Below are 27322 nucleotides of genomic sequence, written 5' to 3' on the forward strand. Positions count from 1 at the left end.
GAGTGTCTGCCCTGCATCATCTGCTGCTTTGGGACACGAGTTGGGTGTGGGGTGGCCAGGCAGACGACGGGGCTGGACGTCCCCGGTTCTTGAGACCTTCCTCTGCGCGTCCTGGCTCGCAGATCCTGGGTGAGGTCCAGACTGAGATCCAGGAAGCCCTAACCTGGTGAAGAAACTATCCTGTTGAACGTTCCCGCTGGGGCTTGCTGCCCGGAGCTGAGCTGCGGTGTCTGTGTTCTGGGGGTGCCCACTGGGGACGGCATTTGAGCCCCGACGGAGTCTCCTTGGCCCCCGAGTGGACGATACTGTTGAATTGCTGTTGACGAGGGGCCCACCGCTGGGGCAGTGAGGCCCTTTTCCTTGCCACTAACCATGACGAGAGGTGGGGGCGGCACTGGGTCCACCAAGCAAGGGACGATTGATAAATTCACAGGGCCCAGTGGAGGCTCCGGGGCCTCCGGCGGTGGCCAGAACACAGGCCCTGATAATGCGGCCCTGATGGCCGCCATTACGCAGTCCAGAGACATGCTTGATGCCAAAATTGGGGCGGTTGGCGCCGATGTCATGCTGCTGCGTCAAGATCTCCGCAATGCTGTGGCCCGCATCACCGAAACCGAAACTCGGATTACAGGGGTGGAGGACGATGTGGTGGCTCTGAAAAAGAAAGTGGAGGACATGGCCAGGATCCAAAAGGGGCTAGCGCTCCGTGTCGAGGATGCGGAAGGGAGGGCGCGAAGGAATAATCTGCGCTTTGTGGGCTTTCCAGAGGATTGTGAAAAGGGGTCCATGGATGTATTCTTGACACGCTGGTTGGAGAGCTGGCTTCCCCCGGACGTCTTGTCACGCTGCTTTGTGGTGGAGCGCGCCCATAGGGCCTTGGCGCAGAAACCGCCGGCCAGAGAGCGACCACGTCCAGTCATCGCCAAGATCCTTAACTTTCATGACAGGGACGTTATTCTCCGAGAAGCAAGAGCAAAGGAGGACTTGTCGTTCGAGGGTCACAGGATTATGATTTTCCCGGATTATACCAGGCTGGTGCAGCAGCAGCGCCGATCCTTCCAAGATGCGAAAGCCAAGTTACGTGGATTGAAAATTCAATATTCACTGTTGTACCCTGCTCGTCTGCGGGTTGTGTTTCATTCCAAGACCCACTTTTTCGACACCCCGGAGGCGGTGTTTAGCTGGACAGATGAGACAGTCAGGATCCGACCGAATGCCCAGCCGGGCCTGAACTCCGGAGCATCGCGTGGGTCGTCGCAAGAGAGGGGCGAATCATCCAACAGGAGCAGGAGACACAGGAAGTCTAGGTCACGGCGACGCTCCCAAACCGGGGGTGGCCAGCTGGATGGTGCACAGTCAGACACTGCTCAGTCTGGGACTGGGACCTGAGAGCCGTGGAGCCCCCCTCTTGTCTCCTAAGCGACATTTCGTTTCTGGCCTTGGCTGATGGCCATTGGGGTAACACTACTGATTGATGGGCGGGTGCATGGTGTGGTGTGGTCTAGGCCATAGCTGGACACAGGAAGGGCGTAATGTCTGTTGTAGTTCTGTCCCGCTGCGCTTAAGCGGTGGGTCACATGTGCTTAATGGGGTTCGGGGTGCTGACCCATGGGCGGCCTACTCCTCTCATGTTCGAGGGGGGCCCTAAGGGGAGGTACTGTTAGTTGGGGAGTGTGAAGGGATCCATTGGCGCGGGGGGCTTTGGGCGCTCTGTTTTGGGCCTGAGGCTCTTCATGCCGCGACAGGTACTTCACTGTTCCATGAGGTATAGGGGTGGGGGAGGCGGGATAGGCGGGGGTTTGGTAGTTGGGGATGTTGTATTGGGGAACGGGGAGGGGGGGTGCGGGGTAGTTGGGTAGAGATGCACGTGATCTTTGCTGCTGTGATTTCTGTAATGCAAGGTGCTTGGGCTGGGTCCGAGGGTTTCCAGATGCTCTCCCACCGAGACTATGGGTGATTCCCCGGTGAGGGCGCCTGTTAGTGGCTCCATGAAAATACTTAGTTGGAATGTCAGGGGGATGCTGGACAAAATTAAACGGGGAGCGGTACTGCGCTGGGGTAAGAGAGACTCGGCGGATGTCATGTTGTTGCAGGAAACGCATATGTTAGGAACGAAAGTTCTGAGTTTACAACGATTTGGCTATACCCAGGTGTTCCATGCAGGCTTTACCAGGGGGTCGAGAGGGGTAGCTGTCCTTATTCACCGACGACTGTCTTATACTCATGAACGCCATTGGCTTGATCCCCAGGGTCGGTTTGTGTTTGTCAGGGGCATGATTGGTGTGGAACCTGTGGTGTTCGGCAGTGTGTATGCTCCCCCTCCCCTGCAATGGTCTTTGGCGGAGCGCCTGTTTGAATTGTGGGCCGACGTCCCGGAATGCCTGGCTGTGATAGGGGGTGACTGGAACGACGTGGTGGATGTGGGTCTGGACAGGCAGAGAATGCAGGGGGCCGCGGTGGCACCTACCCCAACGCGTCTGAAAGCGATGATCGATGGGTTGGGCTGGGTAGATACATGGCGACATTTGCATGCCAGGTCGCGTGAATACACGTATGTGTCCGCAGTGCATGGCTCTTTCTTCCGTTTGGACTGTGTGTTTGTACCCGGGGCCTTCCTCGATAGGGTGAAGCAGGCCGTGATTCAACCTAGGGGTCTGTCGGACCACTCCCCGGTTGCAGTACGGATTGCACTGCGTAAACCGCATCAGCCGTTCCGTTGGCGGATGTCTTCGTGGCATCTCCAACGGGCAGATTATACGACACACATGCGCGGAGCGATTACCCAGTATTGGAGGGAGAATTCGACAGAGGGCATGGATAGTGTGACGGTCTGGGAAGCCATGAAGCCCACGCTGCGTGGGGTGGACATCGCCTGGTGTGCTGCCGCCCGTCGGAAGCGTCAGGAGGCCACTGTAGCAGCCACGGCACAGGTGAGAGCTTTGGAGGGGCAGTGTAAAGGAGGTGCAGGCGATGTGGCGCTCAGGCTACTCCTACAGGCACAGCAAACATATGCTTCGATCCTACTGAACGAGGCTCGCCAAGCCTGGCTGGCCACGCGGAGTAGGGTGTACCAATGGGGCGACAAATCATGCACTATGCTCCACCGGTTGTGTCAGCAAACTCTGCAGCCGATCTCTCTGCCGGGCCTGACGGACGGGGAAGGGGTTGCCATAACGGACCCTGCTGTGCTTGCGGCGAGTTTTGCCGACTACTATAAGGTACAATACGCTTCACGGGATTGTCTCCCACCGGAGGCAATTGACAAATTCATAGCTGACCTTCCCCCCCGGGTGGTATCAGATGAGGCCAGGGCAGCTCTAGACCTTCCCCTGTCGGCGGAGGAACTGGGCGACGCGCTGGGACAACTTAACACGGGTAAGGCGCCCGGACCAAGTGGCTTTCCCAGTGAATTTTACAAAAAATTTCATTTGCAGCTGGGGCCACGCTATCGGCAGGCTTTGGAGGCAGCTCGGGAGTGTGGTTGCTTGCCGGTGGACTGGCGTCAAGCTGAGATTGTGGTGTTCCAGAAACCGGGCAGGCCCCCTGACAGACACGAGTCGTATCGCCCGATATCTCTCATTAATTTCGAAGCCAAATTGTTGGCTAAGGCGTTGGCGAATCGTCTTCTCCCATACGTGGCGGATCTGGTCCACCCGGATCAGGCGGGCTTTATGCCGGGCAGAGCGACAAGGCACAACATCAGACGGGCGCAGGTAGCGGTGGGTGCGATGGGGGCGACTGAAGAGCGGGCGGCGCTCCTACTGGCAGACATTGACAGAGCGTTTGATTCTGTCAGCTGGACTTACCTCTTTGCTCTCTTACCGCGCCTCAACTTGGGTCCAGTTTTTGTCTCATATGTCAAACTGTTGTACACTGGCATCACGGCCTCGGTACGTGTCTCGGGAGCCATCTCGGAGAGATTCCCGGTTGCTAGGGGGACCCGGCAAGGGTGCCCCCTGTCCCCGTATCTCTTTGCGCTAGTCATGGAGCCGCTGGCTGCCTGGGTGCGCATAGACGCGCAGCTTAGGGGCTTTGTATGGAGTGCGAGCCTCACTGATAGGATCGCACTGTATGCAGATGACGTCCTTTTCTTTCTGACGGACCTTGATCGTTCGGGCCCGCGTATTTTGGAGATATTACGCATTTTCGGTGACGTCTCGGGACTCTACCTCAACCCGCGCAAATCGACTCTCTGGATGCTGGGGGGCCGGCGCGAGGTGTCTCCTTGGGCAGCGGATCTACAGGTGGCGATTGGTGGCCTGAAATATCTAGGAGTCTTCCTGTCGGAATCTGCCGCTATTGCTTGGGAGCGTAACATACAGCCGGTATGGGACAGGGTTCAATCCGACGTCAAAACGTGGTCACGCATGCCTCTTAATATCTATGGCAGATCTGCTATTTTTAAGATGGTTGCCCTCCCTAGACTGCTCTACCAGCTGCAAAATCATCCGTACAGAGTGGACCCGCAGTGGTTCCGGCGTGTAAATTCCTTGCTAGGCCGGTTTTTATGGGCTGGGGGTGCTTCTAGGGTAGCACTGCGGACCTGCTTTTTGTCCACGTACTGTGGTGGTCTCGCGACGTCCGATATCTTGTCGTACTACCAAGCCTCTCACTTGTTAGTCTTGAATGAGTGGTGGTACGGTGGCCGTGACGATCCAGCGTATGCCCTAGAACATTTTCTGATGGGTGATGCCACGCTCCATACACTCTTGTATTCGGCAGGGCGGCGGAAGATACTGCCACATGTGACGCAAGTGGTCTTCCTGATTTGGAGGCAGGCGCTGCGTCGCATGGGCTGGTGGGGACGACTGACGGCCGAAACTCCGCTGTGGAACAACGGACGGCTCCCTGCGCTGGCCTCATTGCAGGGGTTTGGAGGCTGGGAGTCCATAGGGATCACGTCGCTTGGTCATGTACTTACCGGGACTACCCTTAAATCCTTTGAAGCGCTCTGCGCTGAGTTTGACATGCCCAAGACCCAGTTTTTTAAATATCTACAGCTTCGTCATGCTCTGGCGCCGAGTCTGGTGGAGCTGGACCAGCTTCCGGACTTTAGCCCCGTGGAAGCTAAGCTTTTCATGGGAGACCTAGGGGATAAAAAAGTCTCAAAAATCTACCAAACACTGATCATTCACTGCTCCTCTTCCCTGGTGTCGTTGAAGGCCTCTTGGGAGGTGGATGTTGGTCCGTTGGATGAGGATGACTGGCGGGAGGCGCTGGAGTCCCCCCGAGGCACGGCTATAGCAGTGAGGTTGCGATTCATACAATATAAATACTTGCATCGGGCTTATTACACCAGAGAGAGACTGTGGAGGGCGGGCCTTATTGCTTCCCCAGACTGCCTGCGCTGCGGGGCCGAGAGAGGCACGTTGGTGCATACTGTGTGGTCGTGTGTGAGCCTGGTCCGGTTCTGGGGTGGGGTGTGGGACTGCCTATCTGAGGTGCTGGAATGAGACCTACCTCGTACACCTAGGTTGGGTCTTCTTCATGTCCTAGATCAAGTGGGTGGGAACATCTATAAGCGCCATCTCCTTCTATTAGGCCTTGTTGTAGCCAAGAGGGATCTGGCGAGGGCCTGGAAGAGTGACCGCGCCCCCCCACTTTGCGCATGGAAGGCGGGCTTGGACTTCCTCATGGGGCTGGAATTGCCGGTGTTTGAGGCCAGGGGCTGCCCTCGGAAACATTACAAGATCTGGAAGCGGTGGGCGGACTATAGAGACCTGACATTGGAACCTCCCGCTGAAACAGAAGATGGTCTATCCACTGATTGAGATCTCAGGGCCTGGATAGCTCCAAGACACTTAGTCGTGTTTCCTTATGTATACTGCAGCTGATTGTGATCACGTGCATCGGGTTAGGGCGGGATAAGGGGTGGGTAGTGGGAAATGTTACAGTTGTGGGGGGGGATAATGGGGCGGGTGGGGGCTAGACAGAAGTTTGAGCTATACGTATATTCTACTGTATTTTGCCTGCTGATGTGTTCTCCTGTTCTTGGAGGACTGTACACTTGATCTGCTTGAACTTCTAATAAATACTGTTATGAAAAAAAAAAAAAATGAAAATGGTGCTCAGACCTCTTTGCATTGCCAATGCTTGTTAAACTTGTATTTGTTGTTCATAAAGCTAAAGCTGTGTGTGGGTTGTCCCCACGGTTTCTCAAGGGAAATGCTGCCTGACTATATGACTTTTCAGCCTTGGTTCCGCCTCCTCTTCTGCATTTAAGAGGCAATGTTGGGTGTCCCTGCTTTTTGATTCCGTCTCACATCACTTAGAAAAGATTTCTAGAACAACTTTCTCTCATCAAAGGTTTCTGCAACAACTTAAGACTCGGTTGTTCTACAGTGTTGATTTTCCTTTGATTCCCAACATGTAGGATTCTGTTACATGACAACCCTTAAAAAACATGACATGGTATTTAAAATGTTAACATATTTGTGTAGTGCCTATTTGCTTAGTAAAGTATATAACAAAACGTAACATAACATTACATTGGATTGACATTTAGGAGACATACACTCATGGGAGCTTACAATTTAGGGGGCTTAAAAACCACATGTTCTACCTGGCCCAGGGTGTTGATAGGTATGACTGCTGCATGCTTCATGGGGTCATATATTGCCTACGTGATGTAGCCATTATACTTCTCACACTCGCCACTCTCCAATAATGCTGTTTGGGCCAAAAAGGGGGGCAGCACAGACCACAGACTAGCTTGTTGGTGTGAAAAAGGCTGCTTTATTGGAAACAGGTGCACCTTACATACAAGTTCCCTTGGCTTGTGCCGTACAAAACAAAACCTCACTAAATAATGTCTTCCTACTTTACCCTCCACCCCCTCCCCTAAACATGTCCCCCCTTGCAACAATTATAAACACAACTTGCAATTTCCTAACCTTTCTACAACTACCTAACTAGGTAAACTTCTTATGTTCTTTCATAACTGTAACTATACATCATTATACCACAACTGACCTAGGAAAAACGCCCCAAAGAAACATAGTGCACCAATCCAGCACTTGTTCCAGCGACAACACCAATACGAAATCCCCCACCCCCGATGCAGCTGCTCCCAAGACAACTACCTAGCTCAAAAAGTAATGAGCTATCCAACAACAAACCCCGCAAAAACCAGCCTGGAAATTCGTTCCCTAGGGAGGGAGGGCGGGACAAAGATAAACTGTCCAGTGTCCTCCCTGACCGACTGTGGTGTCACAAACACCAAAATGGTGGCTTGTGACACAAGATGACCGGTTATAAAACCCCCAAGCCCATAACTACCCCAGTCCAAGCCAACAAGCCGAAAGCAAGCCCAATGGAGCCCAACCAGCCCATTGGGCTCTGGTTGCCAAGCCCAAAACTAGCCCAGCCGAAGCCCAACGAGCCCAATGCCAGCCCAATGGAGCCTAACCAGTCCAGTGTGCTCTGGAAGCCCCCCAAAGCCCTATTCTCTGATGTGGCTCTTCATACTGGTCCTGCATTGTTACATGCTGCTTACTGCACAAGGCCATTGTTTCCCAATGCTGCCTAAGTGTTGCCACTGCCACATTTCTGTTGTGGTTTGATTTATGATGGACAACACAAAGCTCTGTTTACTGGCCCTCTTCAGATACCGTATTTTTCTTAGACATTTTTATCTGCATTTGTTTGAATTTTTACACATCTGTAAAACTGCTTGACTCTCACATGTTTATCTCCCTTGATTTGCTTTCAGCACTTTAAATTGGCTGCTTGGAGCAAGCTCTTTTTATTAGGGAAGGGTTGAAACTGCGGCTGTTTGTAGTACCTATTATTACCAATTCTTCAAAATATACATAGGGTAGATGTTGGCTTCACCCAATAGAGTACTTCTCTTACACCTCAGAGTATAGTTGTTAGTGTATTATTCTGCTTCCTATGCAGTGTTGAGTGTTTTACATCTCAAACATGCACTATATCATGCAGTGGCAGCCGGCATGGATCGGGGGAAGAAGGAAGGGGAATGTAAAAAAATGTCAATAAAAACCAGTAACCTTATCGCCGCATCCCACGTCTCTGCTCCGTATCTGTCTGTTGGAACAGGAACCAGGAAGCACACCCAGGCTTCCCTGACCAATGACAATGCATCATTGCAGCATTGTGATTGGTAAGCACCCAGGCTCCCCTGACCAATCATAATGCTGCAATGCAGAGTTGCGATTGGTCTGAGTGCCGTGGTTCGGCACTCAGACAGGGACTGGTGGCCTGGGAATGTTCTCCGTCCAGGCTGTAATGCAGCCTGGACGTAAAACATGGAAAGTGCGCATGACAGTTTCGACCAGCCCCAGAATGCCAGCCAAAGCATCATGCACCCTTCAGTGTGCCCACCACTCCTCCTGTGCCATGCTCTGACAGCAGAGCAGGCCCGACCACCCGCTCGCAAAGCAGCTGGAACAAATAAAATGATAATAACATTCAGTTATTATAATTTTATTTTTCCTTTAGTCACACTGCTTTTAAAAGCAGTGGGGTGGCGCTCCTCCACCTTGGCACAGCAGCCCCAACTGAACTCATGATACATTGAATTCTTTATCACATAAATCCATTGTATATCAAAGCAGGCTTTTAAAAAATATTTTAGTCAGGATTCAAAATGCAAGCCAAACCTAAAGGCTATATCATTGTTCGTTTAGCTTCCTTAACAAAACTATGTTCAGATGGGCTGGAAAAATAAACATTGCTATTAAATGTATCATTCCTAATGACTGTGATGAATATCCATAGTCTGTGATGAACTTACTTCTCAGGTAGAGCATCCACGGGACTCTAGAACAAGTATTAGAGATACATTTTCTGTCTTCCGGAAGGGAGTGTGGTATATGGTGGTCCCTCGATTGGATCCGCCAGTGTTGAATGATTGACTGATGCCCTCTTTTGGTATCCTCACAGAAGCCGCTGGGATCTGCACAGGATAAAATCCAAAATAGATGTCTTGTACCTTATGGTGGCCAACCTGAAAGGGTAAGTGGAAAGGGGGTGTGAGTGAATGGGGGATGCGAGTAATTAACAAACTGTCACGATTGTCCTCTGCTAGTAGACCCACTATACGCTCAATGTCATCCTTAGTCCCTGGGTTAAGCTTCATAACAAAAGACCCTAGTTTCCAAAGTTATCATTTGCATGCGTCCTCAACATGGCTTTGATGCCTTTTTATTATCAAATCAAATTCAAATTTAAAAAACATTCTTTTTCCCAGATCATCCTCCTATCTACTAGCACATTCCCTGCAGATGTCACATTGATCCTTCCTAACCATATAGGCGTGCTTCATACTTAGGCCATGCCTCCCACTGCTCCTTGTTAGCCAACTACTACCTTTTCCTGTTTTTTCTCGTCATTTTTGGATGTAAGGTACAGTTATCCCTCTCCAAATCCTCTCTCATCTACCACACCTTATTCCTCACATCTTCACCGAAATGGATGTAGAATAGAACAGATTAATCAAACAGCAGCTATTGGTGATGGTGACTCTGAGGTCCATTTTACCATCAAGAGAGGATATTTGTTCCATAAATCTACAGAATGTATATTAGGAAAACCAGGCTCCTAAGCACTCAAGAGGATTTCTCAGATCTAGATTGGTCACAGAGAATTAATTGAAAGTTCTCTCTTTTGGCCTGTGATTGACACGTACAGTCCTCTTGATAGAGACAGTGCATGTACTTGTGAAAGGATACCTTATCTACAATGTCAAAATGGCTGTCTATTTTGAGAAAGATCAAGCAAAACGTTCTAGTGCACCCTAATGTGCCTGGGTTGTCATTGACTTGTGATCTCTAATAATACCACCACCATTTGAAGCACTGTTAAAGATGTTCTTTTGGAAAACATTACAATTGCATATGAATCAAAAGTTTAAAAGATAATGAAGCATAGTGCCTTAGATATAATAACCCTCCTATGATTCTACTACAGAGAGGACGCTCTTTTCCTTTCAGTAGGTGTGCCGTGCGCAAACAGAAAAAGTAATAGAATAGGTGTGAACAGGGCTTTAAGTGGGATGAAAAAGCTGGGGGGTCTCTCACAGAGGCGTGATTGCCGTAATTAAGGGCATGGCTTAAAAAACTTAAGATAAAAATCTGTGCTCAGCATAGTGTGCTGCCCCACTGGTATTTTGCTGCTCCTGTCCATTCATCAAGATATATAACACAACAAGTAGCATTACACCTACAACAAGCCAGGACTATTGACATTGTCAATGGTTGTATATTGCATAAGATAAATTACCAACAACTATGACTTTGTTGTATATGATATTGAAAATGCTACTGATCTTGTGGGTGAGGTTGTGGCGTAAGTCTAGAGCTGCCGACTTTAGAGCTGAGAAAGTGGGTTCGAGCCTGATGTTGGCACAATATCCTCTGATTCAACAAATGAATAGGTCCTTGTGTAATGTAACTGGTACTCAGGTAAAGCGCTCCACGTTTGTGCTGTATACAACTGAAAACTTAGTTTCCTTAAAGTTACATCAAAATCAGTGATGGCTAGTACTATTGCAGAGTTAAGTTATTATTTTTCAGCGCCCCATACCGCAGAGAGTCATTCGCTAAAAATAGTCCCTTCTCAGCAACTCAGTATTAGTAGTCCTGCATGGTACCTCCCCCTTGATGATTCTTCACACCTGTTGCCTGTCGCGGTGAATACCGGAACTCCAACTCCCAGTATGCAATATGCGATGCATCCTGGTTGGTGGTGTGGAGGTTGTGAGTTGTGTTGACACAGTGCCTGGACTTTGCTGAAGGGTGGCGCGGGAACCTCCGAGTACTTCCAAACTCTGCATGGCTCTCCCTGGGTCCCCTCGGACCACCGCTGCCATTCAAAATCAGGTGAGCAAATCTAGCAGGGACAGACATAATGCGGCACAGCGTCCTGATGGAGGTATGAATACCTCACGCCACCGGAGCCTCCGGAGATGAAATGGCGGACATCGGACTTCTCAATACCCTGAGTTCGTAGATCCGCTGCGAGCAGCGAACGGTCACCGGCTTGAGTCCGAGTCACTTTATGAGGCAGGGCCATCTGGACTGCGTCGCTGGTTGGCGCAGAAAATATGCAGTAACTTCCCTCCACAAGTAGAGGAAACAGAGGCCAGAGGGGGATTCCAGGAATAAACCACGTTTATTAGGAAGCAATTTGCAGTACTGGCGAATGCATTTCGACCCTAAGTCTTCTTCAGCGCCCCATACCGCAGAGAGTCATTTGCTAAAAATAGTCCCTTCTCAACAACTCAGTATTAGTAGTCCTGCATGGTAACTCCCCCTTGCTGATTCTTCATACCTGTTGTATATGAATACAGCAAAATGTCCCTTTCAGGGGGAGCAACAGTTAGCTGGTGCCGGCGGCGGGCTTGGGAGCAGAACCTGCAAAAAATCATTTTAGCAAGCCTTTAGAACAAAGGACGCCGCACTCTTTCTGGATATTTCAAAGAAGTCAATTTTATTGACCCAGCTTCTTCAAGACCCTCCTACGCGTTTCGGACTTGAACAGTCACTGTTCACGGTAGTTTAACAAGTCCTACATTTGTTTCTTGATATTTATACTATGTCGCCACTATTACCATTATGAAGCATTGTGGGCATCGTAGTTTATGAAAGGTTAACTTTTATCAAGGTCTTCACCAGTAGTTTGGACATTTTTCTAATCAAAAATTTATTAAATCATAAATCATAAAATTGACTTCTTTGAAATAGCCAGAAAGAGTGTGGCGTCCCATGTTCTAAAGAGTTTCTAAAACGATATATATATATATATATATATATATATATATATATATATATATATATATATATATATATATATATAGGTCAGTGAGCAAGGGCACAGCCGGTGCCTGAAACGCGTTTGACGAGGCTTGCATCCTTTCATCATGAAATGGAATAAAACACGATAATATTCCAAGACTGGCTCTGGCGTTTTGATTTTGATTTTGTGGTCCACATACCTGTCTGAGCTGCACGCGCATTTGGAGGCAAGTTGGAGTGCATATATATATATATATATATATATTCACTGAAAAAACCATAGGTTTCACACCAGTTATGGTTAGGGATTAGCATTTAAAAAACCTATTAAATTCACTGAAAAAACCATAGGTTTCACACCAGTTATGGTTAGCTGGAAATTTTACTGACATAAAACCATTGAAATTCCACGTTATAGTAGTTGGACTCACTATAACTTGCGCGCCTGCAATGCACTGCTGATGACGTCACATATTACATCACTCATGACATGGTCAGTGACATCACTCATGACATCACTGATGACACCATCCTTGTGACAGAGTGACAGACCTCCTTTCACTGTAAAGTAACCCTTGAAACACATATTCAAAAATAGTAACTAACATTTTCAAAAAAGTGGAGATACCCATACCAGTTACAACAACCAATTCAGTAATACCACCATCTAATACACATCCACTCATTCACCAACAGTTCTATATAGTCACTCATACATATATTCACTCATCATATGTAGTGAAACACCTATACATCCTGTTACACACCAACAGTCATCCAAAAGTTACTCACACACATATTCACACATGCAAATAAACTATTGAACATCCATTTATTTGCATATACAGCTATACACACACTACCACTTTACTTCTAAGGAAACGTACACATACTTACTCTCTTAAACAATCACTTATAGAAACACATACTTATTTAAACAGGAACTCTTACAATCTCTCACTTCCACATATACTCTCTTATATATATCAATACTCACATATACTAGATTAAAACATATGTCGTTACTGATAAAGACAATAGTGAGACAGTCGTTTACTCACTAACACACACATATACACACTCATCCATCCATACAGTCCTGTACATATGCTGTGTTCAAAACACATACAAAGAGTGAGTCAGTCACCAACCCATGCAGCCACTTATACACAAAGTGAAACACTGATACCGACATACATACATTTCAATATTTAAAAGTTACTCGCTAATATATGTATTCACTAGGATACACTTAATAAGCCAGTTAACCAATCAATTTTTTTTAAACATCCATTTAGACACTTACTTAAACATTTATTCTTACATCGACCTTTTTCATATACATATAGAAAACATATTTATTTTTCAGAAAGACACACATTCACTGGATGGTGTCATCAGTGATGTCATGAGTGATGTCACTGACCATGTCATGAGTGATGTAATATGTGACGTCATCAGCAGTGCATTGCAGGCGCGCAAGTTATAGTGAGTCCAACTAACTATAACGTGGAATTTCAATGCTTTTATGTCAGTAAAATTTCCAGCTAACTATAACTGGTGTGAAACTTATGGTTTTTTCAGTGAATTTAATAGGTTTTTTAAATGCTAATCCCTAACTATAACTGGTGTGAAACCTATGGTTTTTTCAGTGAATTTCATAGGTTTTTTAAATGCTAATCCCTAACTATAACTGGTGTGAAACCTATGGTTTTTTCAGTGAATATATATATATATATAACTGGTGTCAAACCTATGGTTTTTCAGTGAATTTCAAAGGTTTTTTCATAGCAAATTTCTATAGCTATATTGTATATGTATGGTAAACAATGTTTTTATGTATATTGTTTTATTTTTTTATTTTTTTTGCCTCGGAGAGCTCCCGGTGCACGCCCCGGTGAGCGCCCCGGAAAGTGTAGTATTTTGAAGCGCCCCGGGGAAGCGTCCCGTTAGCGCCAATATCGCGAACGAAAACATGATTGTGACGTATCGCGTAGCCGCGTTCGCGTGATACGCACGGCGTAAGAGCACCCGGAAGCACTCGAGCGACGTAACATAAGCATCTGACGCGCTTACGCGACGCGCCCCGTGGGGCGCCCCGGGGCGTACCCGGGGGCACGTAGCGTAAGCGCGTCGGGTCATGTGACCTGAAAATAAACTTTTCATTGGTTTATAACAGTTTTGGTTTCATAATGATGAAGCCCCTGGTCTAGTGACCTGAAAATAACACTTTTCATTGGTTCAGGACAGTTTTTTTTCCAAATGATGAAAGCCCCCACCTTTTTTCCTTATTCTGACTTTTGACTGAGGAAGACCTGTTTGTACCTCTCTGTACCTTTTGAACTATTATAAAAGGGCTTCAGTAGCAGCAGCAGCAGGAGCATCTCAGCCACCACCACCAAGAGGCCCACCACAACACTACAGTGGTGGAAATGAAGAAGAGGAGGAGGAGGAAGAAGAAGAGGAGGGGAGGAGGACGAGGTGGCTGCAAGAAACTAATACCCCATACCAACCCAAGCCACATATTGTATGGGAGTTTTTTTCCATCCCTGAAGGAAAAAAGAAAGTCAATGCAGCAAAGGTGACTTGCCTTATCTGTGGCATGGAACTCTCAAGGGGTAACCCAAATAAAAAATATTCATTTGGGAACAATACCATGATAAGGCACATGCAGCGCAAGCATCCTATCAACTATTCTGCTGCAGAAATGAGAGAACTGGCCAGCAACCTTCCCCAATCTACACCCAGCACCTCCAAACAAAATCAACCCACTCCATCGGGACCAGAAACAAGGGAGACAATCCCTTGCATTCAACCACGGTTTGGAGAATTTAGGGTCACCTGTATTTTTTGTGGAAAGACCATCTCATATGGTGAACAAAGCATAAAGCTGATCCTCCTTTCTGGTGACAACCACAAATGTTTTTTTTTTTGCTCCTGTTGAGCCATTTTGAATTCCCTGTTTTTTGTTTCTCCCCATAAAAAATACCAAAAAAAATACAAAATAGTTCATAAAAGCCAAAAAAATTACAAAATGTTCAAAAAACATAAAAAAAATATAAAACAACAAAAAGAAGAAAAAAAGTTATTTTTAGAACTACCTCCAATTTCTAAAAAAAGGCTAATTTTTTTTAAAACTCTATCATTCTTTTTTCCCCATGGTACGCTCCCCGGTGCGCGTACTGGGCACTCCCCCCGCGCAAATCAAAAAAAACTATTTTTTTTTTGCCCCGCGGGACCCTTTTATAGCCCCCACATCAAACCTAGGGGGTCAAGGGGGATCTACTCTTCCCCCTTATGGTCATTTCCCCCTTTGTTTTTCCCACCTCTTGTGTCTCGATTCTACCGAGACACAAGTTGGCGGCCGCTCCGGACTGTTTCGAATGTTTACAGACACCCGAGAGCCAATCAGCTTTCCGTGCGCACCTCACGTGGCGCGCCCGGAGCGCTCCCCGGTGCGCTTACCCGGGCGCTGCCATAGATATGTATATTTTTTTAACCTAATTTACTCAAAAACCATTCAACCATTCGGGCTAAAAGTGAGTTCGACCGCCCTATGGAAATTAACATGGGGAAAACTCGTTTTGGGACCCCCCTTTTATCTCGGCACCCGCTTGACGAATCCCCCCCAAACTTTCAGGGAAGGACCGGAGTGGAGCGGGCCACGAACTTTGAGAAATTTGCGAAGATTCGTCCACCGGCGCCAAAGTTATTCCCAATAGAATGTTGCGGAGTTCCTATGGAAAGTAGATCCTAACTATAACTACTATATATATATATATATATATATATATATATATATATATATATATATATACACAGGAGCTAGAGCCACTGGAGACCAGTCTTAGAAAGGCCACGTTGCCTTTCCCTCTTTAGCTCCTCAGGGTCTATTTCAGCATTTATAGAGGGGTCATTAGCAGAGAAAGAGAAAAGGAAAAGAGATGAAGGTTATGGAAAGAGCACAGATGGAAAGACTTTGGAGAGAAATTAGAGTGGGTGGGTACAGAGAACACAAAAAAATGGAGATAAAGGAAAGAGAGACGAGGAGGGGAACCGGGCTAGTCTGAAAATATTTGCCTGTGCAGCTTTTAATTTCCAATCCAATCATGCGCCAGGTGCCAGTAAGCTGTGATATGTGAGGGATTGTGGCACAGATCAAGAGAGCAAAATGTTCAATGGAGTAAATGGCTTCTATATTGGCCATACATTGTCTCTAACTCTATTGTCTCTCATCGCAGGGCCACGGTTCTTTGAACTATAGTTGTCTGGCATGAAGAGTGTGAAAAGTATAAGACAAGTAAAACAAGAGCAATATTAGGCATGACTGAAATGGAGAATTGTTATTATTGCATTCAAATAAGATAGTGCTCTAAACAGACTAGAAACCTATGGGATTAAAATCTGGACATTGTTCTTTGGTTAGTCATCCATCATATGCCTTAGGTGAGCAGACCCCTCCAAGATATTCAGGCATGGATTGGCAAATTTTGTGGCACAATCATGGAAATTGTTTGGCACAAATGGGCACATTTTGCAGCATTTTTGCAGCACCTTATTTTGTTATTCTGCATATAATAATACCCCCCTTGGCCCGTCGTTTGCCCCATGGGTGGTGGGCCCTAGATTGCAACCGGTAAGTACTGAATTCTGCTCCATTTTTAGATGTGATAATAAGGAATCTATCAAAAGTAGAGAGGGGGCCGTGGCCAAGATGGCGGAGTGAAAGGACGCTTCTTCTCGCAGCTCCCCGACCCGACTAGTCCCGAGCCCTGAAATATAGCCTTTTCTCCCCCCTCCGGAGCTTAACCGCAGGGGAGAAGCGGAGGAACCTGCAGAGACGACGCTGGTCGAGTCCTAGCCTTCGTTTAGTCTCAGGATAGCCCGTCGGACAGTGTTGGAGGTCCGGCCCGGGAAGCGCGAAGAGGAGGAGGCCGACCCCAGAGCACGTCGGCCGGACGCACGCCGCGCCCATTGCCGCTTGGAGTGAGCAGCCGGAGGAGATACTGCGGCGCCTCGACCGGGAGGTCTTGGGTGCCTGGGGGGACCACCGAATTGGCCCCATGGGAGCAGCAGGGTGAGGCGCGTGAGTCCAAGCCTACGCGTCTAACCGCCCACCGGGAGAGCATCGAAGCAGCAAGGGTGTGGGACCGGGGCCTCGCGCGGAGCCTTCCCTCCAGTGGCGAGACTCCACAGCTCAGTGAACGCCGAGGCCCACAGCAAAACCGGAGTCCTTGGTGGCCCCACAGCTTGTATGGTCGGACCCGGAGCGATTCTCGGCCGACGCACGACGAACCTGGCCGGAGGTGGAAGATAGCAGACTCGCCCTGAGAGGCCTCCGTTGGCAGCTGTGGCTGGAGAGTCCTGCACATTCCCCGAGGGATCCACAACGTCTCTCCCTTCGGGAGCGATCGGAGGCAGAAAGAGGAGACAATCGCAGGTGATACCATCCGGGCCTAGTGGAGGCCGCGACAGACGGAAACCGGCGAGGCCTATAGGAGGAGTGCGCATCTCGTCATAGCGACCACGTCTGGAACCTAGCGTAACGGACCCAGAGGTGCTATCCCCAGACGGTGCTTGGTGCAGTTGCCGGTGACGATCGCCAGTCCCTTGTCTGCCCTAGGATACCAACGGCGGACAGAGACACATCGAGTAGAAGGGGACGGGAGACCTGGCCCGCACTCAATCCAAGATGGCATCGGGCAGAGGCGCCAAGCGGGGAGAACGCACTCTCCCTGACATGCTCAGCAGATCCCAGCAAAGAGAAGATAGGGGGCCGCTATCAGCAAGCCCGGCCGGAGGATCGCAGAGTTCGAATGGAGGGGAACCACCGGTCACCAGATCGTTCCTTGAGTCGCTGTTCGGCACCCTCAGAGATGATTTTCAGACACTGAAACAGGAAGTGGCGGGCGAGGTTCGGGAGGTGCGCAGAGAGGTGGAAGAGATCGGGGAGCGAGTGGCCACGGTGGAGGGCACGAATCACTGTATTGATGAGGAGTTAGTCCTATTGCAACAGGAGGTGTTGCGCCTCAGAGAACAGCACTTAGATCTGCAAATGCACAATGAGGACCTTGAGAACGGCTCTCGGCGAAACAATATTCGAGTCCGGGGGGTTCCGTCCTCGGATGAAGGCACAGATATAGCTGGCTACCTGGGAGACTTGTTCCGAGCTATCCTGGGTGAACCGCCTGAATTCCCGGTCAGGATTGATAGAGCGCACCGAGTGGGCCCGCCACGACGAGCATCAGCACCCACCCCAGACATTTTGGCCTTCCTTCCGGACTTCCCACTAAAGGAACGCATCATGACTGAGGCCCGGAAACAATCTTTGTTCACTTTCGGTGGCCATTCTGTGGGACTGTATCAGGACTTGTCCGCCATTACTTTGCAAAAACGGAAATCATTCAAGATCGCCAAGGACTTTCTGAGAGAGCACGAAACACCCTATGCCTGGGCCCACCCCTTCCGCCTCATCTTTAGATGGAATGGCACGATGCATCAACTTAGATCGCTTCAGGAAACCTGTGAGGTTCTGGGGATCACGGCGGAGGAGGAAGACACGAACACGCCGACCCGAAGGCGCGGCCCCAGAGACGGATGGCAGAGGGTGTCACGGAGACGAGGGTCGGCCAACCCCAGAAGGCCGGACTCGCCCACCATTAGAGCCAACATGGCGGATGCAGTCTCTGAGGCGGCCAGAAGCAACGCCTCCAACGGTGATGTGGCTCTTACAGCATAATGACGCTCCGGGGGGAGAACACCACAGCCTTACTGGAGTAGCAGGTTCGGGTCTTGGAGGGTGGAAGGGTGGGGGGGAAGAGGGAAAGGGGGTAAGTGGCCGGACGTCCACATTGGTAACTCACCACAGGCTTGCCCGAGGGCATGACTGGGACTAACATTTGTTTGGACTTCAGGGGTTTGTTGGGGGGTGTGGGAGGAGGGCACTTGGTTGTTTGCATGAAGGGTTTGTTGGGGTGTGGAGGGTGTTTGGGGAAAGGGGAGGGGGAGGATGGGCAGCTTGGGGGACGTTTGGGGGGGGTTGGGGGGGAGTCACGGGGCCCGTCCAGTGCAACTATGCCACTCATCACAGCCTTGCTGTGCTTCTATACATTGTCTACACCGCACCCACCTCTCTTAGACCGTGACACACTGCTTCTACCTTGGTTTTACCCACACAGATGACGGCTTTCACAGTAGTTACCCTCAATGTGAAGGGATTAAATAATCCTGTCAAGAGAAGGGCAGTACTTTCCTTATTGGAGAATACCCACGCAGACTCATCTCCTAGCCAAAGACTGCCAAAGGATGCGCTCCCATAAGTTTCCCACGCAACTCTTCTCCTGCAATACCACTAAGACCGCTGGGGTTGCAATTTTGGTATCCAAAACGTTTAAGGGAGAGATCCTCCATAAGTTTGCTGAGCAGAAGGGTAAACTCCTGGCTTATAGGGTCAAGTACGGGGGACTGATTTTCACTATTGGATCAATGTATAGCCCCAATGAACACCAAGAATGATTCCTACACTCGGTTGTGGTGGATATCACCGCCACACCAGATAGACACGTAATCATAGGGGGGTCTGAATATGGTCTTCGACTCTTCCCTGGATAGGTCGGTGCAACGGCGCCCGCAGACTGGGGAGATCTCGCAGACGGGCAAACGCCAACTAGGGGACTCGGATCTCCATGACCTTTGGCGTTGCTTACACCCCACCACCCGGGATTATTCCTATTATTCACACGCCCATAAGACCTACGCACGTCTCGACCATATCTTGGTCTCAAAACCGGTCCGCGACTTAGCCATAGCGTCAACGATAGGGGTTCTCTCTCTATCGGACCTCGCCCCGGTTACGGGAACGTTTCAATTGCCATCGATGTCACCGAAGCGTGGGGTGTGGCGCCTCAGGGATACCTTGCGGCACAAACAGACGGTGGTAAAGCATATTCAAGACTCAATTCGGGAATACCAGGAGCACAATGATAACGGTGACACTACCCTGGCAACGCAATGGGCGGCGCGGAAAGTGGTGCTCCGAGGGGGAATTTATTGCCATCTCCTCCGCTGAGAATAGGGAGCGTCAAAAGAAGCGTGAGGAACTCACTGGCAAGGTACGAGAATTGGAGCAGGTTCACCAGAGGACGGGGGCTCCCAGAATCTGGAAGCAGCTTAAGGCTGCGAGGAAGCTTTTGGCAGCCTTAGATATGGACAGGGCGGAATATGCTGCATTGCGCTTGAAGCATGCATATTATACAGATGGGGACAAGTGCGGGAAACTCCTGGCACACAAACTTAGGGAAGCACATCAGAAGCACTTAGTGAAGGAGCTATCAACACCCACTGGGGGGTCAGTAACGGAAGACGACCAAATAGCTGAAGGCTTCCGCCGATTTTATGCTGACCTCTACAAGGGCGAACCCCCGTCATCACAAGCAGAGGAGAGCTACCTGGCCTCGGTTGACCTTCCCTCCCTCACTCCGGAGCAAGCAGAATAGCTCGAAAGGGACATTCGGGTGGAGGAAGTAATTACGGCCATCTCCAGGCTTAAACATGGGAAGGCCCCGGGCCCTGGCGGTTATACTTCCCTTTTCTATAAAACTTTCTGCCCTACGTTGGCCCCGATCCTCACGCGCCTATTTAATTCCTTCTCCGTTCCTGGAACTATCCCTCCGGATTTGCTTAGGGCAACGGTCTCGGTTATTCCTAAACCGGGGAAGGATCGGACGCAATGTGGCTCCTACAGGCCAATCTCTCTCTTGAATATTGACCTTAAGTTGTATTCGGGGATCCTGGCGGCCCGTCTGGCGCTTCACCTTCCGGGACTAGTGGAATCAGATCCAGCCGGGTTCGTTCCGGGGAGGCAAACGGTGGATAACACCAAGAGGGTGGTCCATGTACTGGAGAAAGCCTCCAGGATACCCGGGGAAAGGATGTTGCTAGCAGTTGATGCGGAGAAAGCCTTTGACAGGGTGCACTGGCCATATCTAGAGAAAGTTCTAGCGAAAGTAGGTATTGGCGAGAAATTTCGCACTCTGGTGTTTAACTTCTACAAGTTTCCATCAGCAGTGGTACGGGTTAATGGCTGCAGCTCCCAACAGTTCGCGATAGAAAGGGGTACTAGACAGGGGTGTCCGTTATCCCCGCTTCTATTCGCACTCTATATGGAACCCCTGGCCCAGAGGATACGTCAGAATCCCAAAGCGCTGGGAATTAAGATGGGGGAGTACACCCACACTATCAGTCTGTACGCAGATGATATTATTCTGACATTAGCGGATCCGGGGAGGGCGCTCCCTGCATGCATCGATGAGATGGAAGCCTTTGCTGCCATAGCGGGCTTCAAGATGAATATGGTGAAATCGGCGGCCCTTGACGTCTCGCTCACCATGGCCACCAGGACTGACTTGCAGAGGCGGTTTCCCATGCACTGGTTGAAAGACCTGGTGCCCTACCTGGGCATTCTTCTGGCACCCACGCTACCCGCTATGGTGACTGCTAACTACACTGCCCTAGGTTCTAAAATTAAGGAGGAACTGGGCCGCTGGAGCAGGGGCACATTGTCCTGGCTAGGCAGAATTGCCACGGTGAAAATGACCATCTTACCGCAGGCGCTCTACCTGTTTCGTGCCCTGCCGCTGCAGCCCCCGAAAGGATGGCTGCTGCAGACTCAGGCGGACATTGCACGATTCATATGGCAGGGCCGTAAACCTAGACTCAAGAGGGCCTTGGCTACCCTGGCACCTGAAGCGGGGGGACTAGGAATACCGGACCTCCGTAAATATTTTCAGGCGGCACAGCTAAGGTATCTGGTAGAGTGGAGCAAATGGGAGACCGACAAACACTGGCTTTTTCAAGACCAGGCAGTGGCGGGCCGGACCCTGCAGGAAGTGCCCTTTTTGCGGCGGACACATCGCCCTCCCAATTTATATGCATCTTACATCACACGGGTTCCCATGAGGGTGTGGGATGCCACGAACTTGACTCATACACTTACCACCTTCCCCTCTCCGTTCACGCCATTGATCGATAACCCAGAGTTTCACCCTGGCACAGAACCGGGGGCTTTTGCACGCTGGCGGGCTGCGGGATGCAGAGCACTTTTTCATCTATATGGCCCGGATGGCATTATTCCGTTCCCAGAGTTCAGGAAAGAATATCAGTTGCCGGAGGTGGAAAGGTTGCGCTATATGCAGGTGCGCCATTGGGCGCTGCAGCCACAGACACAGGAGTCGGCAGATCGGAAGCTCCTTCCATATGAGAAATGGCTTATAACACGCACCTCAGACAAGCAACTCATTTCGGACTTGTACAAATTCTTGCAGCCCTCCCCTTTTGACCTCTATAACCCGGGTAGGGAACGATGGGAAAGAGAACTGGGGAGATCCTTAAGCCGTAAGGAATGGGACAGCATTGCCTATAGGGCTCGACACTCCGCATATCACACTGGGCTTACGTAAACATTTACAAAAGTGTCCACATACTGGTATTACACGCCTCAGAGATTACATGAGATGAATCGCAACATCGACACCACCTGCTGGCGAGCATGCGGGCAATTGGGCACCCTCACTCATGTTTTATGGGAATGCCCGATGCTATCCCCTTACTGGAAAGATGTACTAGATATGATCGACTCCAACTTTGAGATTGAATTGCCCCGCTTTCCAGCATATGTCCTGCTGGGCTTACCCAACGGACTGATGTATCCTCTGAGGTCTCGTAGAGGGAGGCAAATTGCGATAGCATTGGGTTCTGCTGTACAAAATATACTTATTCATTGGCGCACTACCACACTCCCCTCCACCACAGGGTGGTTGCATAGATTATGGCATGTCCTGGGAATGGAAAAATTATCGCTCATGGTGGCGGGAGAGGTGGAGCAATTTAATGAACTGTGGCAACCGTTTCATTCATTGCTTGTAGGGGAATTTACAGAGCTTACATGCCCCAGATATCTCCGCCTGTTGAGGTTGACTACATTAGCAGATTCGGATGGCCAACAAGCCTAGACAAGAGAGCACTGGGGAGGGAGGAGCGGTTTAGGGGAGGAGGGCGGGTGTTGTTCTGAGGCACTGGACGGGGCAGGAGGGAGGGGTCATGGTTGGGTTTGGGGAGGAGGGGAAGTTGGGGGGGTTTGTTCACTTTGGAGCGCCTTGTTGTAGCATACGCACCAGCCATCACATCTGGATGTACACGACTCTTTACAGGACCCTAACGCGCTGGTGCGCTATTATATGATTGTATCGGATGCTTTGCTCCTTTGTGTCGACTGATTGTTTTTCTTTCCCTTTTGTGAATGCTCAATAAAATACTTTAAACCTAAAAGTAGAGAGGGAGGAAGAGGAATAACTATATTTGCCACCCTTAATTATACAATTTTAGCAAAACAAAGAACCCAGTAAATTCAGAAAGGATAGCAATGGACATACCCTCCACAATAAGAGAAAACCCCTGTTTTTCTTAAAGACCCCTCACCCACCAAGGTTGCTCCTTGGTGGCATGCTTTATCATTGGGGTTCTTCCCGATCTGCTGCGGATTGAGGCGTGCTTCAACCAGACGGAATACGTAGGAAGTACTTTTTTGGTTTTTGTCTATGATGAAAACAATGTTGTGGGAGGGGAGTAGAGTGCAGGTGCTAAACAAATTTAAAAACACCTGACTAGTAGGTCACCATTTTTGTATTCCCACCTCTAGTCGGTAAGATTTAAAATCAAGGAAAAAGAAAAAGAAGGAAATGGATATCAATGAATCTATTTCTTGATTATCTAGTCAACATGTTTTGAGCCTTGCCCCTATTGGCTCTTCATCAGGACCTAAGGAACCTAGTTCCTATCGGTACCACATCTCTAAAAGTTTCTAAATAGGAACGCATCGAGTTACAAGCCCTGCAAATCACACAACCTACATATGATATTATTCCCAGGATAATGTCACTGCATTACTAAAAAAATGAGGGAGAGGATAGAGTTTCAAAACATTAGTTGTGGCTGACACAAAATAATGTTCAAAGCAGTGAATATACGAAACACCCAGGTGTATTTGTGCTTCCAAAATGCACAAAAATCAGTGGTTATACTGTAGGTAGTGAGGAACAACCTTTAGCCTAAATGACTAACGAAAATACTTAACAATAAGCTGAACACACTGAAAAAACATACGAAAAAAACATACATTTTAAACGCCGTTTTCTGGCGTCATGATCCCACCTGGGAGGATGATGCCTGTAGTCAAACCCTGAAAGACAGGAGGTAAAATGTTGTCGAAACATTTAACGTGTATTTCCAAACAAAAGAGGCAGGGTCTGTTCGAGCTGTTGACCCTGTTGTGCAGTGTCCTATTAGAAATCCTTTTAGTGCCCAAACTGGGAGCTAACCTGCTACACTTCGTGAAGGCTGCCCTCTGCCACTGCATCTGAATCGGCTCACCAGGGACCGCATCCTGCGGGTGTGCATTCCAGAAAGGGTGTTTTGTGCCGGCAGGTAGCGGAGGACTTCCACATACGTGTTTGAATTGCAGAACACTATACCGCTCGTGTTACTTTAAAACTGCCCGTCAACTTTGGATCAGAATCCGATCCATGTTGGAAAAGTTAAGTGCTCATATGCTTTTCTATATTCTCAAAAGCTACAAAACAGGCCATCTTGGGATAAATAATTGGCTACCAGCATTGCGAGAACATGAAAACGACTCAGTGGATAAATAGTCAAGGAATGAGATTTTGTGCATTAAAGAAATCTTCAAAACAAAAAGGGGGGCGGATGGTTGGGGAGACACTCCGGGGGGAGGGAGTGGGAATTGAATCGAAAAAACCTTGTGAAAGTCTTATTACCAGGTTACAAAAAAACTTCTTTATCGATCTAAATAGAGGATATTTCATCAACGGTCTCAAAGAAGAAATTAGCTTATAGGTAAGATGTTTTAAAAAAATTCTACTTTGGTTCTATGTATCTTCATTTTACACCAATAGCTTAGGGAAGGTAAAAGTTGAGCTACACTTCTAGAGGAATTGGCCCCATGAGATGTTATTGTTGAGGCGCCGGGTGTCTGTATTGAGTTTGAACATCCATCTCTGTTCCTTTTCGAGGAGTCTCCTTTCCAGAATGTCTGTGTCTTTTATACATTCCGGGACTATCTATTTCAGAACACTGGGTGTGTGTTTTAGTTCGAGATAGTGTGATTAGATTTTTATAGTAATCCGTTGGCATCGTAAGTTGCTGCAGTGTTTGTAGATCCTTTTTCTGACTTTTTGAGTGGCCATGCCCACGTAGTACAAATTGCAAGAGCAAGTAATCAGGTAGACCACCCTAGATGTATTGCAAATTGTAAATTTTCAGAGTTGCCCAATCATTCCATTGTTAAAAGATACTGTTTTAGTTGTCTCAGTGAAACAGCAAACGCTGCAATTCCCACATGGGTAATGGGTAATGGCCCATGGGTAACATCGAAGGGATGTTATTTACAGTACATTTATAGAGAAAGTCTTTGGCCCGCACTCCTTGTTTCTATTCCTTTTTATCAATGGTAATCTCTTTGGGGGAGCAATCCTGCTTTGCGCTACGTCCTGAAGCGCTGGGTAAACAACATAGCCATTGCTGATATGGGTAATATCAGTTCCAGGATGCATCTCGCCATGTAAGATGAAAGAATCATCGTAAGCCAATTTAATCAATGTTCCATGATTTTTATTGTTCGTGAGTTGAGGTTGCAGAACGAGGTAATTTCAATTTTCAGATGTGTGCATTATGCTCAAGCGCCTTGAATACAGCATGTCGAAATTCCCAGTACATTTAGCAACTGTGAAAAAGCTTGACCCAATGCATTTCGGGCCTGACCGGCCCTTCGTCAGGGGTTCTTTTCTAAAAATGTTAAACATCAAAAGAATTGTCATTAGTATGCTGTGAAGTTATTTCAACAGACAATGTTAAACACCTTCTATATCTGTTATGTTAAATGTCCCATAAACAACGCTTTCCCTCTAAAAGCGTAAAAGAACACTTTCGAAATGTGCTACCAAGTAACCTGATCTACAATGACACTCTAGGGAATTTTTTAGATAATCCTCTGCCCAATAAGATATTCCACTATAAACACTGCCATTACACTAAGGCAAAAATCCAGGAACTTTCATACCTCTGTTTTCCATTCAAACGTGTGCATAGCGTTTCTCGCGTTTCTCCTCTAATGCTGGTTTTTCACCCTCCCATGTGCTAGGGGCCTTTATAACCACATGACCACTCCCACGTCATTATTCAATTGTGTAAACAATCATGTTTGAACTTCAACTCCCATAATCCTCAATTTTCTGACTATTAAACTCCGTCATGTTGCCTGACTGTTCCCCTGTTTGAACTGACGTGCCTCCCTTGGTAACTCAGAATACCCCGCTCTTCCCTAGATTGTATTAAATATGCGTCATTTACACAACACCTTATGAAACATGTCAATAGTTAAAATATATAAACCGGTGTAAAAACATACACTTGTTGTAAATAGATGCTCGGTCCAAGCACCCAAAACGAACAGTATCATGAAAATACGTGACAAAACACGGACATTAACCATGTTAATTATTCAAAGTTTGGTTATATCTATTTACAACAAGTGTATGTTTTTACACCGGTTTATATATAATAGGAAAGCATTGGCTGTAGTCTGGTTGCCTTCCCAAATTAGTAAAATGTCATCAATATAGCTCTTCCAAAGTTTGATATGTTGAAGAAAGGGGTTTGCTTGATTGAGGATTCTTTGAGTTTCGAGATGATGTACATAGAGGCCCGCTACACTGGGGACGAAGATACTCCCCATACTGGTTCCATGCTGTTGGAGGAATAGAGTTCCTTGAAACGAACTTATGAGAAAGATTCAACTAACTGCACCTTGTTATAACCTGTCAGTGGCATAACGCAAAATGAAGGGCCCCCTGCAGAATGTGATGAAGGGCCCCTGAGTCTCCCTTATCCAACCAATAATAATTGCTCTTTGGCTGAATGGAGGAAGGCAGAAGGCCTGGGGCCTCCTGCACCGCATGGGCTGTGGGGGCCTGTGTTTTGGCCCTGGCTGTGGGTGAGAATGAATGAACGTATGAGTGCACTTATGTCAACACTACAAAAAACTGATCTCTTCGAGAGATTACTCCACACAGGTTCATGCAAATCTCACAACACTAATGATGCTGAGCAGTCAGCTCAGTGGTGGCCAACCAAATAAACCTCACTCGCTATGGCCACTAAATGAGGAGTGTAAATTGTCCTGAGGACACCCAAATCACTCCTGGAGCCTTTAATCTCCACTTCCTAACTTCTAGTACATTAACTCTCTTCCAGAGACGCGTGCTCATTTCACTTTACCTTCGTTTTAATTCCTTTCTCTTTAAAAAAGTACGACCTACTGTTCACCTTTGAACTTTATAATGGAGAAATTTTGAAAACAATTACCATCCCTGTCCACAAGATGTCCTAATTTCCAAAAAGTTGGGAATTGAGAGTCGAAAATATCTGTAAGTTATGTTTTCACGACCCTTTCAATTATGTTTTCACAACCTTTTGTCAGCCTCTTCACTCAAACA

General features: G+C 48.1%; 1 protein-coding gene across 1 annotated transcript in view; it reads left to right on the forward strand.

The window, feature by feature from the left end:
- LOC147708716 (uncharacterized) overlaps positions 1-27322 on the forward strand; it is a 295811-nt gene that overhangs the window by 30309 nt on the left and 238180 nt on the right. Inside the window, exon 8 of the mRNA XM_086927368.1 lies at positions 8905-8976. Coding sequence (XP_086783494.1) covers positions 8905-8976 — 72 coding nt within the window. The remainder of the gene's footprint in view (positions 1-8904; positions 8977-27322) is intronic.

This window comes from Lissotriton vulgaris, chromosome 6 (assembly GCF_964263255.1).
Source record: "Lissotriton vulgaris chromosome 6, aLisVul1.2, whole genome shotgun sequence".
Taxonomy (NCBI): Eukaryota; Metazoa; Chordata; class Amphibia; order Caudata; family Salamandridae; genus Lissotriton; species Lissotriton vulgaris.